General features: G+C 44.0%; 1 protein-coding gene across 2 annotated transcripts in view; it reads right to left on the reverse strand.

Moving 5' to 3' along the window:
- The window catches only part of B4GALNT3 (beta-1,4-N-acetyl-galactosaminyltransferase 3), a 144,161-nt gene that overhangs the window by 14,160 nt on the left and 111,891 nt on the right, over positions 1-18,110 (reverse strand). For both annotated transcript variants that reach the window (XM_007503794.3, XM_001373124.4), the window contains 9 exons: positions 9,028-9,123; positions 7,824-7,914; positions 7,192-7,292; positions 6,261-6,328; positions 5,171-5,249; positions 4,950-5,016; positions 3,769-3,912; positions 3,232-3,341; positions 181-281 (listed from right to left, as the gene is read on the reverse strand). In XM_007503794.3, coding sequence (XP_007503856.1) covers positions 181-281; positions 3,232-3,341; positions 3,769-3,912; positions 4,950-5,016; positions 5,171-5,249; positions 6,261-6,328; positions 7,192-7,292; positions 7,824-7,914; positions 9,028-9,123 — 857 coding nt within the window. The remainder of the gene's footprint in view (positions 1-180; positions 282-3,231; positions 3,342-3,768; positions 3,913-4,949; positions 5,017-5,170; positions 5,250-6,260; positions 6,329-7,191; positions 7,293-7,823; positions 7,915-9,027; positions 9,124-18,110) is intronic.

The following is an 18,110-nucleotide window of genomic DNA, read 5'->3' on the forward strand; positions in this document are numbered from 1 at the left end:
TCTGGGCTTCTTCCTTCTCTCAGTCAAACGTGGGGCAGTGGGATTCTCAGACTCGAAGGAGTCTCCAGATCGACGAGACTGTTCTATGCCTTCAGCACACATTAATCCATCCATGGCTTTCTGGAAGACTCCCAGAAATGGATGGAGGTCACCCCTATATCCCAGGCTAGTGTTACTTACTTGTCCAGAGAGTATGAGCTCTCCTGGTAGAAGCACTTGTTATGTGTCTCCATGTGACTCAATCTGGTATAGTCATTTGGGTAAACAAAAGACAAATGAACCTGGGGGAAGAGGAAAAGAGAGAGAGAAGATAAACCATCCATCTAGAATTTAGTATCTTCCTCTTAAGAGTTTATCAGGCACTGACCATTCAGGATCTGGTCTCAGCCTGCCCAAGGTGGGAAAAAAAGAAGGAGCAACTGAGGTCTCTAAATAGGCTATTTCTGCCACTTATAGATCACATCATTCTTTATGCCTAATGAATGTCCTTTGGAGCAAATGCCAATTTTTAAGCCTCTCCTTGCCTGCTTGCTCTCATTCCCCCACTTCATTCCAGTTAATGCATTTCTATGGCAGTCAACTCGGTTTAGTCTCCTCCAATCTCCAAGATTTTTTCTCAAACTCTTCCCTATTCCTGAAAATGATGTTTTTTTCTGGTTACTTCCTTCCCCTGCTTAAAAACACAATAATCCATTCTCTGGTCTGCCAGTACCATTGCTAATTCTTCTTGAAATGATTCTATGAATCTGAACATATTTTGGTCGATTTCATGTCTGTGTATTGCAACTCCCCTGTTTAAACTTCATCCTCCCCAAGGATGGAAGCTATGTTATTTTTTGCCCTTCTGTACCAAGCCGTGGACAAAGTGCCAGATGGGAGTCAAGAAGACTCATCTTCCTGAGTTCAAATCTGGCTTCAGACGCTTACTAGCTGTGTGACCCCGGGCAAGCCACCTAACCTTGTCTGCCTCAGGTCCTTGTCTGTAAAATGAGATGGAAATGGAAAACCATTCCAGCATCTGCCAAGAAAACGCCAAATGGGGTCATGAAGAGTCAAACGTGACTGAAACGACTAAACAACAAGCAGGCCTACCTAAGGGGACGTACTCTAGCTTAACACACTTTGCCCACATTCTAAATCATTATTTCCCCAATTATATTCTGCACAGCACTTCTATGCCATGAAATGTGAACAGGAGATCCTATTACTTTTTAAGTCAATTCTATTTTCAGGTCTGCTTTATCTCCCCCTCATCCCTATTGAGAAAGTAAGAAACACAAAACCATTCCTACAAATGTGTAGAATCAAACAAAACAAATTCCTGCATTAGCCCTATCGCCCCTAAAATGTCTCAATCTGCACTCTGAGTCCATCAGCCCTTTATCAGGAAGCAGGTCGCATGTTTGATCATGAGTCCTTTAGAATCGTGGTTGGTCACAGTATTTATTGATCTGAACTTTTTAAGTCTTTCAAAGTCTTTACAACATTGTTACTTTCTACATTGAGTTCTGCCCACTTCACTTTGGATCAGTTCATAGAAGTCTTTCTAGATTTCTCTGAAACCATCACTCCCATCATTTGTTACAACACAACAATAATAAAGTGTTTTTGTGAGAAAATGTTGACACTTACATATTTTCCCCTCTAAAATATTAAATACAAAAAGAAGTCTTTAAAAGAATGTTGATTATATAAGGCATTTCTCTCTTATTTTCTGGCACTGGATAGGGTTCAAGGTGGCCTTTGAAAGTAATGAAGACAAAGCATAGGAACCTTGCAGCTAAGGAGAATTAGAAGTTGGATGCTGGGGCCCAGCTGTAACAAGACTGAGTTTTAAAATTTGCTCATACTGTGGGGCAGCTAGATAGCACAGTGGATAGAGCCCCAGCTAGGTGAACTTGGGTTCAAAACTGGCCTCACACATTTCCTAGCTGTATAACCCTAGGCAAGCCACTTAACCCTGATTATCTAGCCCTTGCTTCTCTTCTATCTTAGAATTGATATTAAGATAGAAGATAATAGTTTTTTTGTTGTTGTTTTGTTTTTGTTTTTAATTTAAAACCAGTTCCCATAAAACAGCAAATTCAACAGAATGAAAAACTCTTGCCTGGCTGAATAGTCAAATGCCTACCCAGGAAGGAAGACTGGATTCCTGATTCTTAAAGTTCATTTTCCCTTAGTATCCTTTGATCTGACTTGAGCCTTAAATACTAGTACTATTCTCTCATAGTTCCCAAATCCATAACCCCAAATATTGACATTGGCTTCTATTTCCAAAACGGCTATCTCCAGCCCACGTAGGTCCCAGATTGCTCTTCGTGACGCCTGGCTTTTGCTTGTCCATATTACAATGCTATGGCATCTTTGTCCTATAGCTTATTTAGGGATGATCTAGCTAACAAATCTCCCTAAGATCCAAAGGTTTAGGTTTAAAAAACTGGACTCTACAACCTTTGCCAGCTCACATTTGCTCAAATATGAAAACAGGTTTAATTTTATTCATCATGCTCCACAATTCTCCCTCTCCTTTTTTTTTTTTTAATTTAAACCCTTACCTTTTGTCATAGAATCAGTACTGGTTGCCCAGGGTCACCCAGCTAGGAAGTGTCTGAGGCCAAATTTGAACCCGTGTCCTCCTGAGACCAGGCCTGGCTCTCTATTCACTGAGCCACCTATTTCTTTTACCCTGAGAGTATTTCTCCCCATCCCAAAGCAGAATTTATGGGTTTTGGCAATATATCCCAACTTTAAAAATACTTTATGGCCAAATTAAGTTTGGGAAACACTGTTCTAAGGAGATGCATCATCGCTGGCTGATTGACACCTAGTGTGCCCAAGTGTGACAGAAGCAACCTGCTCCTGACATCATTGGACTGAAGAGGCTCTGGGAAAAGCCTTCTTGATACCACTCATTGTGGGAAATGGCTCCTTAGGAGGGGGTGACTGTTTGCATGAGTTCCTGCCAGCTCACCTACTTGGGGGAGAAAGAGATTCAGAATGTAGGTGCTTCAAAATACTAGACTGGAAGTTCCTAGAGGGCAGGAACTTGGGTTGTGGAGTCGGTTTTCATCTTTGAATCTCCATGACTCTATGCAGAAGACTCTTAGTAAAATGTTTATTGAAGTTTTGGCTGCTGGGGATGACACAGGGAGAGAGAGAATGCCTTAGAGACCCCACCTGCCCCCCCCATCCCTCACCCTCTCCCCCAAACCTTCCCAGGACAAAACTTACAAACTGGAGTCCCTGGTAACGCTGTAGAGGGAAGCCATTCACTAGGTAGCTGGGTTTATACTGGCAATCTGGAAGGACCCGGCGGAGTTGAGATTTGGGGATCAAAGGCACTAATGGGAGGAAAGGAAAGAGGATACATAGGGGGGGTTGAGTTTGGAGTAAATGGCTCAAAGCCATTGCTAGTGGCTGCCATGTTGATCCTGGTACTGCTCTACCAAGATGGCATAAAATGGGCATCTTTAATGGCAAGGTGTATTAGATAGTATTTGCTAGAAAAAGGTTCCATCCAATGAGAGAAGGTTTCCCCTCTCCTTTGGGGACCACTTAGATTAGAAACTGGCAACCAGAAACTCATCTCATTACATCTCCCTGTGCCATCTGCCCACCATCCCCTCTTAGAGGATCTCTGGGATGGAGTTGTTCCCCACTCAAAGTTCAGAGCTATGAAGCAAGCAAGGCACATCTCTGTAGGTCCCCTTTGATACTATCTCTCCAAGAATATGCCTAGGGTGGTCAAAGCATGGTCTGAGGTCTTACTTCGGTAGAGGGTATCTCGGGGATCAGGCTTCAGCATGTCAGCAGGGTGCTCCTGATCTGTGGGTAGGAGATCCAGAGGGCCTGAATGGCTGGCCACTGTCTGTGGGATGTGGGCCACCTCATCCATCTTGAGCAGTGCCTCATCTGAGCCCAGAAAGAGAAAGGTCAATGTAGGTGAGGGGAGTCTGTGAGCTCTCGAGGAGGTCCAGTATAGAGCATCTCATTATTCAATATATGATGAATATTCAGCTGAGAGTCAACATCCCAGGTACCAAAGGACTTCAAAAGAGCTTCTCTTTAGCCCTTCAAAAGGGTTCTTAACTTGTAAGTCACCAGCATCCCCCCTCTGCACTATCTAGTCTCTAGTCTCATTTGTTTCTTTTCCCAAGACCCAAGGAGACTTATTGACCCTTTCATTCTCTTACTCTTCTAGTTTTTTTGCCTTCTGTTTTCATTCTTCCTTCCTTCTTTCCTCTCCTCCCTCCCTCTCTCTCTCTCTCTCCCTCCCTCCCTCTCTCTCTCTCTCTCTCTCTCTCTCTCTCTCTCTCTCTCTCTCTCTCTCTCTCTCTCTCTCTCTCTCTCCCTCTCCCTCTCCCTCTTCCTCTCCCTCTCCCTCCTCTCCCCCTTTCCCCCTTTCCCCTTTCCCCCTTTCTCCCTTTCCCCCTTTCTCCTTTTCCCCTTTCCCCTTTCCCCCTTTTTCCTTTTCCCCTTTCCCCCTTTCCCCTTTCCCCTTTGCCCTCAACAGCCAAAATCACTGAAAGCTACAGAATGGTGTTTTTAAATGAATGAAATAAAGCAAGTAAGATTGTAAAGGAAACTAGTTAGATTAAAATAGCAAAAATGTTTGTTGGTATTTTAAACAAATTTTTGGAAACTTCCCCCTCCCCCAGTTAAGAACTGCTCCCTATCTGTCCTTGCCTTGTTCCTGGCCTCTTTCAAGCTTGGTATGGCTCCAGCTCTCTTCAAAATCCCTACTTTAAGTTCTCCCAGGAGTAACTGTCCCCCCCCCCCCATGCTTAACAAAAGTCCCTGAAACCTGCCCCAAAGTACCTCTTTATTTCTCCTATTGCCTTGGTCCCCCAGTACTCCTCTTTCCTCCTCCCCAAATAAAAGCCTAGCCCAGATCAAGAGCATAGCCAGGTTCCCTGAACCGGGCAACTCTACTCCATCAGCCTACTCACCTGTGAAGAGAGACAGGGATGGAGAGTCAATGACTGTGAACTTGGCCCCGGGGTCATTCAGTCGCCACTGGAGGAATTTAAAAAGAGTTGATAGGGAAAGCCAAAGGTAAGATAGAGTGGGAGAGCCAAAGCACTTCTGTTTCTTGCCATTGTCAGCTCTGTTTGAGGAGGGATATCACAGCTGGGTTAGGAGGGGGAAGAACAGCTTGGGGCTTACTCACCGCCACTTCCACGTGATCTGTGCCTTGGTCGTTCTGTTTGTGCAACACCTCAAAGTAGTACCTTCTAGAAGCTGACAGTCTGGGTGAGGAGGAGAGAGCAGAGAGCAATGCTGACAGGTGTCACCCTGATCCCCCAACTCTCCCTGTGACAAACCCAACTCTTCCACTGCACGATACCCAAGGTCCCATCAGAGTGGTTTTCCTTTTTTAAGTCCAAAGAAAAGCGTCATTAATGGAACCTAAGGACACATTTTTGCCTGAGAGACCTGTTTCCTTTCTGAGGGAGTCTTTGTTGGACTAGAGAATGTCCAACGTCCCTTTAAGTTCCAAATCCCATGATCCAAGAGGATTCTTTATGTCATTTTAAAATTTTCTTGAGTAAGGAAACAGAGTTGGCCACCAGGAGGCACTTGAGGGTCATTCTAATGAATACCTCTCCTCCACTCATTTCCACACAAAAATAATTTCACTGAGAGTCCGGCCAAGAGACAGGAGGTTCTGGATTCACGTCTGGCCTCAGACACTTCTAGCTGTGTGACCCTGGGCAAGTCACTTAACCCCCATTGCCTAGCCCTTACCACTCTTCTGCCTTGGAACCAATACACAGTATTGATTTTAAGGCAGAAGATCAGGGTTTGTTTGTTGGCTTGTTTTTAAGTTATTTCCTTTCAACTATCTGGGCTCCCTTTCCCTTTTTCCATCCAGGGGATACTGCAAGGTCATGAAGTAGCACAGAAGCACCCCAAAGCTGGGATGGCCATGCATGCTGCTCATTAAGACCGTACAAATATCTTTTGAGTCTGGACTAAATGGCTAGACTGTGAGCCTGAGACTGGCGTAGGGAAGAAGTGCTGGCCTGAGGGGGAGGGACTTTAGTTCTGCCACGAATTCCCCTTTGGGAACAGTTCTTTCGAAAGCCTTTGAGGTCTTAGTTTCTTCACCTATAGCATGAGGATATTGGACTAGATGATTTCTAATGTTCATTACGTTAGCTGTTGGACAATTCTCTGAATTATATGGCATAGGGAGGAGTTGGAGGAGAAGACCTCCAAATAAGCTAGAGATGGGAAAGGGAGAGATGCCCACTCACCTCACTGGCTTGGAAATTTGGCTTCGGAACTTTCCAAACTCTCCAGGGGCGGTCCACTCCTTTCCTGTCTAGGGTTGGGGTGAAGGATGGGGGAGAGTGAGAGAAAAAAGAGATGAAAAAAGTGAGAAAATGCAGAAAGGAAGAGAAAGGTGAATATAGGAGGAATGTCAACAGAGAAGAGGAGGGAAGAAGGAACAGGAAGAAAGGGGGGAAAGGAGACTGCGGAGCATGAGGAAGAGTGGTTAAACTATAAATCAGAAACAGGCTTGCCTCAGACATGAACAAACCAGCTTTTCCTAGAAATGTGAGCTGAGCAATCAACTGAGAAAGATTTACTGAGCATTTATTGAGTGCCTAGCAACACATAGTAGTGGCTATAAAATAAATATATGGTACAGTTATTGTCACTGAGGAATCCCTTTTAAGTCCCTTCCCAGATGTAGGACACTTGTGCCTCAGTTTACCTCATCTATGTTTAGAACTCCCTCCCACTTCATGTCCACCCCTGTGCTTCCCTGGCTTCCTTCAAGTCTCAGCTGAAGTCCCACCTTCTGCAAAAAAAACTTTTCCCAATCTTCCTTGATCTTCATGCCTTCCCTCTGAGGCTACTTCAGTTTACCCTGTGTGTACCTTGTCTGTAGAGCTGTTTGCATGTGGTCTCCCCCATTACATGGGAGCCCCTTGTGAATAGGGCCCACTTCTCTTTTTTTACCTTTCTTAGTATGGCCCAGCATTTGGCAGAAGAGCCTGGCACACAGGAGGAGTTTAATAAATGCTAGTTGACCACATAAAATGGGTGTGTGCATAGAATCATTCTGCTCTCCCCTCTGAGCTTTGATGAAAAGAGTGACAATGACAGTGGTGATCTGGGAATGGAATGGGGCTGCTCTGAACCAAAGAGGGGATCCACTGGGGATGAGAAGACTTGTACCTTGCCCACACTAGCCATCAGTTGGAGGCTTGATATCTGGTCACTGGAGCTTAGCCAGAACTCAGCATTGTCATCTGCAGCAATGGCAAACTGGATGTTTCCTAAAGAGAGGGATGAAGTCAGGGAGAAGAAGGAAGAGATTCCAAGATTAAGACACAAACTCTCCTGGCTCTTTCCCATCAATAGACTACCTTTGGGGCCCCCTGGTCCCAAAGGGGAGGTTGTCATGGCAATCTCCTTGGAGTCAGACAAGAGATTTGAGCTGAAGCTACAAAGCCTGGAAATTGTCAGGGGAATGGGGACTGGGAGGTCTGTGATATTTGAAGTAATCTAAGATGCTTCTTCCTCGTTCTGTGACTCAGCTGGCCTCTTAGACTTATTCGAGAGTCTCTGTTATCTCATAGGGAAGCCCTGAAAAAACAAGAAGCCAACTTGGACAAAGATCCTCAGGATCAGAGGCCAGTTACAGGCTCTGCTGACCCTTGTGGAATCATTGAGGGTTTAACCTGCCTAGAGCTGTCCTATTTCCCAGCTCCAGATCATTTTGTGGGTATTTCTTTCGGGCTGGTCAGAAAGAGAAAATCCTGTGTTCAGAGGCAAAAGGATGAGTGGTCCACAGAATCTGATCTCACCATCAGTGAAAGGGTGCAGGTAGCCAAAGATCCGGAGTCCATAGTTGGTCCACTTAGGAGACACAGCTAGCTTCTTTATTGTGGTTCTGGTCTGAGAAGATCAGAGGTGAGGAAGGAAATTAATAACCAAAATTGGACACTAGTGGAAGCATGAGAGATGTGAGGAGTGAGAGCAAGAGAAGAAAAAAAGTTGATGGTAATTGAGTTAATAATCCTGAGATTATTAGCATGTTATTTTTTCAGGATATTATTCTCATCTGTTAAATCAACTCCACATGCCCCAGACCAAAAAAGAAATTGAGCCAAGAGCCTAGGGAGAACTGAAATATTCTATCACGCCTTTTTACTCTCTTTGACTGTTTGATCTTTATGGGACTGGTTTAGTATGTGCCAGGAGAGAAGGCAATGAAGGGGGATGAGTAAATGGTTATGGTCTTGCAGCCTAGGGAAATGGGAAGCAGCAAAGGGTTCCCTAGAACCTAGTTGAGGAGAGGGGGGCAGAGAGGAAAAGAAGATTGGCTGAGGGAAAGGAATAAGGGTTAGAAGAGCAGCAGGTGTACTTGGGTGGGAATAGACGAGGGGGAGAAGGAGTGATATGGAAGGGAATGAATTATTAAGGAAATAAAGGAGAGTTGTGCTCATTTGTTCCAAGGAAGGCCTTTTGGGGGGTTATTTGGGGGGGGAGCTAGAGAAGTCAGAAAAAATGAAGAAAAGTGTCAATGAAACATTTTTTAAAATGAATAGAAGAAAAGGAAGTTTAGAGGGAGTCAGACAAGCAGGGAAGCTTTCAAAGTAATGTGCTGACTTTGTTATATGCTTTTAAAAAACCAATTAGCTGTATATAATAGGCATTCATGATCTCATCTGAAATCTTTTCTTTGCATATGGAAATGTTCGAGTCTGCTGGTACCAAGTTCCTAATAGTAAAAGAAAATATGTTAAACCATGAAATGAGAGAGGGAACTGAAAGGGTTGGAGGTGCCACTGAATGTAGGAGTTAGAGGAATCCATGCTGCAGGACAAGAAAAACTGACCAGAAGAGAAGGAAAACTTAAGGAAGAAGAAGTGGGAAGGGAAGCGGGGAAAGAGGGCTGTGTCAAGCTGAAGAGAGTCACAGCAGGCAGGAGGATGGAACAGCTAAATGCCAGGGAGAGCAAAAGAGGGCAGAGGCAGAAGGGCAGGGGAGGCCAAGGCTGGCACTCACATGGGGGTAGAGTGGAAAGTGGAGATTCCTTCTGAGCTGCTGGATGGAGCTTCCACACCAATCTTCAAACACATGCAAGTTGGCTCGGCCTTGGAACTGTAAGGAACAAGTGAGAGTGAGAGTGAGGGTGAGGTGCTGCCTCTGCTCTCCCACATCTAGAGCTCTGAGAAGCGGTCCCATGTCTGCCTCAGGATGCTCAGCTAGACGGGCAAGCAGCCCCAATCCTCTACAGCACGTGTTGGGGCAATGAAGCCAGTGGGAAGTGATCCTTTTGCCATGCCTCCACCATCTTTGGGAAGAGCTCCTTCTCTGGACCCAGCATTCCAGGCCACTAAGGAGGGCTGAGCCTGACACTTAGGCTGTCCCCCCCCCCCCATCCTTCCATGCCGGAAAAGGGAGTGGCACCGAACTCCCAAGGGCACTGGGCACGTGAGAATGGTGTCAACGACAGTAGAAGGTCTCAGAAGAACTGGAAGGAGGAAATCAAGAACAAAAGCCAAGCTGGGTTTCATTTAAGTGACTGATCTCTTCTTCCCTCCCTCCTCCTGCCGCCCCATGAACAGAACTCCACAGCTGTCTGCTGGTGAAACCTTATCCATCCTGGTCTTCATGCTCCCAACTCACTACCATGGGAAGCAGCTGGGAAAATCCTGCAAGGAGGAATCTGGAGACCTCATGATTGGGGGGAAGGGGAGCAAACCACATCACAAAAGCGTCTGCTCCCAACCCAACCCCCTTTACTGATTCCTTCCCTGTGGCTCCAGCCCTAAGTCTTCCTACTCAGATCTGCCCATGCTTATACCCAGATGAATGTGGAAAAGCTGCCAAGGCAGACGGGCAACCATAGAGCCAACTGAGGCTGAGCCTGTGGCTCTCTCCTTTGGGTATCAGACCTGCTGTCCCGTTTGCAGACAGAGCCAGGAGTCAGGTTGCCATGGGGACACCTCAGGCACTGGGACACACCACACCTCAGCGACTGATGATGCTAGGATCACATAACCACATTCTTACAGCCCGGGGGAGGGCTTGGGATGGGGGGAGAGGAGGAGGAGGGGGGAACAGGGGAAGCCTGGCTTTATTGACCTCCTGACAAAGAGCTTCAGATTACACCATCCCAGGCTCCTCACTCCCACTTGAGTCTGATCTCCTGACTGAGGGTGGTAGCGATTCAGATGATAATGCAAACAGGCTTCACCCCTCGCCTGCTGGACCCCTGTGATATGCAAATCACCCAGGATAACCTCCAGGAGAGCTTTGTTTGACTTCTTGGGCAAGGGAGAGCAGTGGAGGCAGCTGAGATTAGAACCCCAGATAGAAGTAGGGGGTACAAAGCCTGTCGTGCTGAGGGACCCCAGGGGCCAGGAGGGAGGGAGAGGGGGGAGCGGAGACAAACTCCTAGATGGGAATGACAAAGAGAAGAAAGCATCTGGGAGGGCAGAGAGGGACTGAGAACCATGACTGTCCAACTTGGCTCAGCACCATGAGAAGTGCCACCTTGGAGCAAGAGACACTGCTTCTTCTATAACACTTCCCCGGTATTTCACTCCTTTTGTTCAGAGGCTCTTAGCCTGGAGTCTGTGAACTTGTCACCATTTGTTGAGGTATTTTAGAAAGCTTTTTGACATAACTGTTTCAATATCATTGTTTCAACCTAGAAATGTATTTCAATAAAATTGGTTTGCTTTGTAATCTTACGTATTTTCTTTTATGCATTAAAAAATATTTTTCTTAGAAGAGAATCAATCATAGGCTTCACTAGATAGACAAGAGAATCCTTCTTACAAAAAGGCTAAGAAGGGGGCAGCTGGGTGGCCCAATGGATTCTGATCCAGGCCTAGAGCTGGGATGTCCTGGGTTCGAATGTGACCTCTGACACTTCCTAGCTATGTGATCTTGGGCAAGTCACTTAACCCCCACTGCCTAGCCCTTATAGCTCTTCTGCCTTAAGGGCTAGGCAGGGCTAAGCTACATGGTCTTGGTTCTAAAACAGAAGGTAAGGGTTTAAAAAAAGAAAGAAAGGCTAAGAGCCCCTGCTTTAGTGAGTCCATGACCTGCCTATGAAGGGCAACTCCAGCTGCCAAGGCAGATCCAATGCAGGCTGGGCCTTTTCCTCCTTCATAACTCTTGTTCATGCCCTTCCATCAATTCTTCCTAAGCTCACATTTATCCCGCACTTAAGGATTTACAGAGCACGGCCCAAACCACCCCGGGATAGGCAGAGCCAGGACTAGGGCTCACGAACTACAGCTTATGCTCTTCTTGCATTCCTTCTGCTCATTCAGTAGCAGAGATATGACAAGTTCAGTATATGGTTGGCCTGAATAATGAGCTAAAATAGGAAGCTACCAGACAGCTCTGGCTCCCCACCCTTTATTTCCCCCCAGATGAGCTGCTGTCACCCAGGGGAGCTTCCTTACACTCCTGGAGATACAGTAAATGCCTTGGTATCTATAGGCTTCTGCCCACTATGCCAGTGTCCCAGAGTCCCATTCTTCAACATTCCTGGCCCTCTGATTTATCTTTTAAAAAAATTTTAAACCCTCACCTTCCATCTTAGATTCAATACTGTGTATTGGTTTTAAGGCAGACGAATGGTAAGGGCTAGGCAATGAGGATTAAATTACTTGTCCAGGGTCACACAGCTAGGAAGTGTCTGAGTTCAAATTTGAACCCAGCACCTCCCATCTCCAGGGCTGGTTCTTAATCCACTGAACCACCCAGCTGCTCCAAAAACACTTTAAAAAATTTTTTTACCCGCCATCTTTGAATCAGCACTGTGTATTGGTTCCCAAAAGGGTTAGGCAATGGGGATAAAGTGACTTGCCCAGTCACACAGAAAGAAAGTGTCTAAGTTCAGACTTGAACCCAGGACCTCCCATCTCTAGGCCTGGTTCTCAATCCACCGAGCTACTCAGCTGCCCCCCTCAACTGATTTATCTTTAAAAAAAAATTGGTTGAAAATGCTTTTGTTCTGCTTGTCACTGCTGGCCCTGGAAGTGCCTAATGCTGGCATTATTACCCCATTTTATGGATGAGGACACTGAGTTGTAGACTACTGAAATGACATACTCAGAGTCACAGAAGTCAAGTATTATGGGTTAGGCTGAGTCCAGTCAATGCAAGGAATGCTGAGCCTTTAGAAGACAGCAGTTATCCAAGGAATGTAAGTGAGGGGCAGGGTGGGTCAGGATGGGGGGCTGGAGGGAGAGCAATCAGCTGGGAGAGTCTCAGAATAAGAAGAATGGGGACATTGTACATGTCTTTCAAGTCCCTTAAGCCCAATTTACAATATTCTACTGTCTCCTCCAAGCGGCCTCATAACTCCTTCCCCTCCCAACCTCCCACCCTACACTCGCTCTTCTGACCGAGTGACTTCAAGGGCAGTGCTCCCCAAACCCACACACTCCCCCAAAAGGCTACCCTGCCCAAAGAATGGTGTCTAGTTCATAGGTAAGACATCCCTACCATGGGTGGGTAGAATAGTTTTGATTCAGGGCCAGGGGGTTGGCTCCTTCCAAAGGGAGACTGAGATGCCAGGGGAAGAACCTGAAGGGGATACTGTGGGGAGGAGAAGGAGGCAGGAAGATGAGATGTCCCAGGAAGATTTGAGTCAATAGGAATTTCTGTTTCCAGCATTCTGAGAAGAGATATTATCCCAGGGATTACTGGTGCTTTGGTAGGACTACTCTTGGAACCTTATCAAGGCCTGAATAGCTCTAGTTTCTAGTCCTCAGAAATGAAACATAACTGACTATTTATATATATGAGTCCTCAAGCTAATAACCTTTTCCCGTTCTCTACATCTGGGGCTGACGAGCTTCTCTTACTGCTCCATTTATGGTCAGTATGATTCAGTACTTCCCAGCATTCTTTATCTGCAAGGGGCAAAGAACACTGCCAAACTGGCATGGATTTATACTAGATGATAAGAAGAAAAATAGAAATGATTCTCCCCATTATAAGGAAAAGGAAACAAAGACCAAGAAACAAGAACTGATTCCTGTAATCATTCAACTTATTCATAGAGTGCATTAAGGTTTGCTTTCCTCAAAATCATTTGATGAAGGAAGGAGTTAAAGTTATTCTCTCCCCATTTAATAAATGAGGAAACAGGACCAGAATGGTGAACCAAGTTGGCAGTGGAAAACTAACTTTTAAGATAGTTGGTAACAGTGATAGAACACCGACTTTAGTCATTTACTAGCTGTATGTGAATTTTAGATTTACTCCACCCTGCTTAGTCTAACAAAACAGAAATGTCTACACCCCTACTTAAGGATTAAGTATTGAGAAGGATGGCCTATGATAGGCATGTGCTAGCAAATGACAAAACAGAAACAACTGACAGACCCCTGGGCTGTCCTAAGTCAAGCTTAAGCTACCATTGGTACATGTGAGATGTATGAAAGTGATATAAAAATGGTCTGTATATTTGGCATCACTTCCTCTCTCTGGCCATTTTGCACAGAGAGGTGGCTGGCAGCAGTGTTATGAGTGTCTTGGCATCTTGGCATGGCGGCAGCTATTGTCCGGGTTTGGCGGTGAGAGTCCTTGATACACTACTGGGGGAAGCTTAGTAACCTAGTTCAGGTGAGGCATCTTCTCTGAGCTCTCTCAGAGTTTAGGCTGATTCTTTTCTCCTTTACCTTCCAAAAACACTATCTTCTTAGGAAGCCCCTAATCTTTTGAGAAGACCCCCATGGCGGAGGTCTTTGAACTCCCCCTGGCACAGGCTAGGCCAGAGAAATCCTATACCTTTTCCCTCTTTCTTCTTCTTAATTCCTTCCCTCTATATTAATTAAACCACCATAAAATTTCCAAACTGACTTGAGTATTTTATTTGGGATATTCCCTGGTGACCAATTAAAATTAGATTAAGTCACAACCCTAAAATTTCCCCTTACATGCTGTAAACCTTAAAATTTCTTAGACTTATAAATGTTGGAAATTTCACCATTGGGAAATTTCATACTTGGAAAATTTCCTCTTGAGAGTGTGAACCCCATTGGCATGGGAGGTTCCTTCTCCTCCCTTCTTAAGATTACTTTAGGACAGAAACCTTTTGCTGAACAATGGAAAGGGCTTTGACCTATGCTTAAGCATAGAACAGGAATTTCTTTGAGTTATGATTGATTTTAGAATTGATACAATGGAAATACTTGGAATGACAGAACCAGGTCTTGGAAATTGCAATCTCCACCCTACTCAGTCCTAATAGGATTTAGGAAGGGCTGCAGCATAGATCAAAATTTAATTATTCCAAACTCTACCCTACTCAGGGTAACAGGATTTAGGAAGGGCTGTAGCAAAAGATCAAGATTTAATTATTTGAGAATATGACCTTCAACAGACATGTGCAAAGCCACAGACCTCTGGGCGGTCCTGGGTTAAGCTAGAGCCACCATTGGCACAGGGAAAATGATGGACAGTGATTGGTAGATGTGAGAACTGAGGGGAGGGAACTTGGATGGTTTCCTTAAAGATAGAGGGGTCTGAGGATGGAGGGTGGTTGGTTGGAGGGTTTTTTGGCTCTGAGAGGTGGTGCTGCTCTGAAGGAAGCTGGAGGTGGAGGCCCCTAAGACTGTTTCTCCATTTTGGTCACGTGAGTAATAGGGACTGATCTCTTTTCTTTGCCTCAGCTATCTAAGGGCTTGGGCCTTTTGGCCCAGCCTAAACAGAAGGGGTATTTAAGCCCTATTCCCTTCTCTCCCCTTTCTCTCTCCCTCTCTCTCTATATCTCTAATTCCTTTCTTCCTCCTGTTTGTAATTAAACTCTATAAAAAGTTGACGGCTGACTTGAGTTTTCATTTAGGAATTACATAGCTGAATTCCTTGGCAACCTTAAATTAATATATATCAGTCTTTTAACATGATTTCCTTGTCACAATGCATGGCCCTAGACGAGTCATATAACCGTTCTGTGCCTCAATTTCTTCCCCTGCAAAAATGGGGATAATAACAACATCTACCTCCCAGAATTGTTGTGAATGTATAAAAAAGCACTTAGCACAATGTCTGGCATACAATAGGTGCTACATAAATGCTAGCTATGATGATGATGGTGATGATATGAGAATAACTACATTCTTTCCTTCTCTTCCTCCTCCTCCTCTTCCTCTTCTTCTTCTTTTTAATAACCCTTACTTTGTGACCTAGTAACAATTCTAAGACAGAAGGGCAAGGGTGAAGCAAATGGGCTCAAGTGACTTGCCCAGGGTCACACAACTAGGAAACATCTGAGGCCAGATTTGAATACAGGTCCTCCTGACTCTAGGCCAATGCTTTATCTAGTGGGCCACCTAGCTGCCCCAATATACCCCGCTTTCTAACATAAAATACTAGAAAGTATAGCATCTTTAGCAAGAATTTTGTCTCCATTTGTAATTGTCCACCATAAGTAACTAAACAGATTTTTCCTCAGGCTTATCAAAGTTTTGATTAATTGACAAACCTTTTTATTATTAATATTAGGTGGACAGTCACCCCAGTATCACTCATCAAGCTCTTTATCCTCTATCCTAACTGAATGACTTCTATCTCTTTCTTTCTTTCTTTTTTTGGTGTTAGCTGTGGGTTCATAAGGGACTCACTTCTCTGAACCTAACTGCCTTCATCTGTAAAAGGAGAGAATTTGACCTCTAAGATCCCTACCTGCTCTGATCCTTTGTGATCCTAGAAGAGTCCATGGATGGAGAGAGGTGCCTCATACTTATTACCTAGTTCCTGGAGTCCTTATTCCTTCTCTTTCTCCCTTTATTATTCTGTCCTTCAGTCAACTGACTCAGATTAGGATTCCCTTCAGATTTTTTCCCTATACTTTCCCTTTGAAGTATTTCTTCCATTTTTAATAGAACCACTTAGTTCTCCCTAATAAACTGAAAGGAAATATCTGTTCCTTTTATGGAGTGCTTAATCTGGGTTTAATGAATTAAAAAAAATTTTTTTTTTGATGGGGGCAGCTAGGAGGCTCAGTGGACAGAGAACCAAGCCTGGAGATAGGAGGTCCTAGGTTCAAATCTGATCTCAGATACTTCCTAGCTGTGTGACCCTGGGCAAGTCACTTAACCCCAATTGCCTAGTGCCAAGTGCCTTACCACTCTACTTCTGCCTTAGAACCAATACATGGTATTGATTCCAAGACTGACGGTATGGGTTTTTGTTGTTGTTTTTTTTTAAGCCAATAAAACCATTGCTGAGGCTTAATTAGTCCCAGGGACCAAGGCTTGAACAACTGTTTCTTGGTCACCTAAGGCACAGAAAGATAGTGGACAGCTAGTCTAAGCCTTCTTACAAGAAAGTATCTCCCATGCATATGGTAAGATTACCAAAAACAAAACACTTTTTCTTGACAAGTGCAACCGCAGGGATAACTCTGTTACATAATTGGTATCGGGGAAATATACATTCTCTAAGGTGTTGCCATAGTTATAGAGAATGCACTGCACTCCGATACAATCCAAATGGAAATGGGCTTTCTATTGATGGAAATGGGACAGTGAGGTGGATAGTACTAGCCCTGAAGTCAGAAAGATTCAAATCTGACCTCAGATACCTACTAGCTGTGTCACCCTGTGCAAGTCATCTAACCCTGTTTGCCTTAGTTTCCTCATTTGTAAAATGAGCAGGAGAAGGAAATGACAAACCACTCTAGTGTCTTTGTCAAGAAAACCTCAAATGTTGTGAGGAAGAATTAAACACAACTGAAAACAACTGAGCAATAACAACAAAACAAATGGAAATAGAGCGCATGATCTTGGAATCAGAAAGACTTAAACTGGAATCCTGACTCCATATTTACTGACTTAGTGATCCTTTAGCTTCTCTGATCACAGTTTCCTCATCTGTAAAATGGGGATAATAATACCAAGGGTTGTTGGGAAGATCAAATGAAATAATATATGTAAAATACTTAGCAAACCTTAAAGTGCTATGTAAATATTAGCTATTATTATTATTACTATTAGAGGACAATAATGGTTGGTCCTCTTTGTAGCTAATACTGAACTAAATGGATCAAACCCATGAATACAAGATCCATAAGCATGCAAGAAAAACTCCATCTATGTATGGACAAAAAGAGCAAATGTATAAAGAATATTTATTGTTCAAATATGTGGATTATAGGGAGCTGCTGCATAGGGGTGTATGTGTGTAGATTATCATACATGACCTTTGCAATGTGCTATGTACTCTCCTCTAGAATTTTTCACATTGTGGGATTATAGTGTGTGTGTGCACATGTAATCATACTAAGACTTCTGGGACATCCTGTATACACATTCACACACGTGTATGTATATATATATATATATATATATATATATATATATATATATATATATATATATATATATATATATATATATACATATACACACACAAGCATGCGCACACATGCAAAATATACATACAACATGTATTTGTCTTCCATATGTACACATGTTCAATCATGCTCACAAATGTATGTGTCTTATACATGCTTATATGTGATGATATATATCATATATATAATTTTTTTTCAAACTGCAGAAAGAGAAAAAAATTCCATAGGAAGAAGAGATCAGGCAAATGCCATTTTGCACTTACAACATTGCTTAGAATTTTCAAAAATTCCAAACTGTTCCCTGAAACATCTTTAATACAAACATGCTCCCAATTATTCACTAAATTCAATTGAAGGCACATCCCAGTGTCGTGGCTTGATTAGGAATCGCCGTGACCTCGAAAGAATCAAAATGGCAGGTGACACAAAGAGCAATGGAGAAACAGATGGTGGTCTGAAGACCGTTCCCAAAGATGTGCCCAAAATGGCAGCAAAGATATCATCTAAGATGTATGTGATCAGAAAAGGAGGTAGACTAGGGTCTAGGGTAAGGGATCACAGATGTAGAGTTTGAGGCCACTGAGGCCAGAGCCCTGGCATCTACACAAGGCAAAAAGGAAGCCTACAGTACACTGGGAAGACCTTTTGTGGAGAATGTCTTCGAGGACATAAACAAGAGTCACATGGATTGTGATGTAAGCAGCTAAAGGGAGTGTGTGTGTATGCACACATATCATTAGGCAGCTAGTTGGCACAGTGG

Source organism: Monodelphis domestica, chromosome 5 (assembly GCF_027887165.1).
Source record: "Monodelphis domestica isolate mMonDom1 chromosome 5, mMonDom1.pri, whole genome shotgun sequence".
NCBI lineage: Eukaryota > Metazoa > Chordata > Mammalia > Didelphimorphia > Didelphidae > Monodelphis > Monodelphis domestica.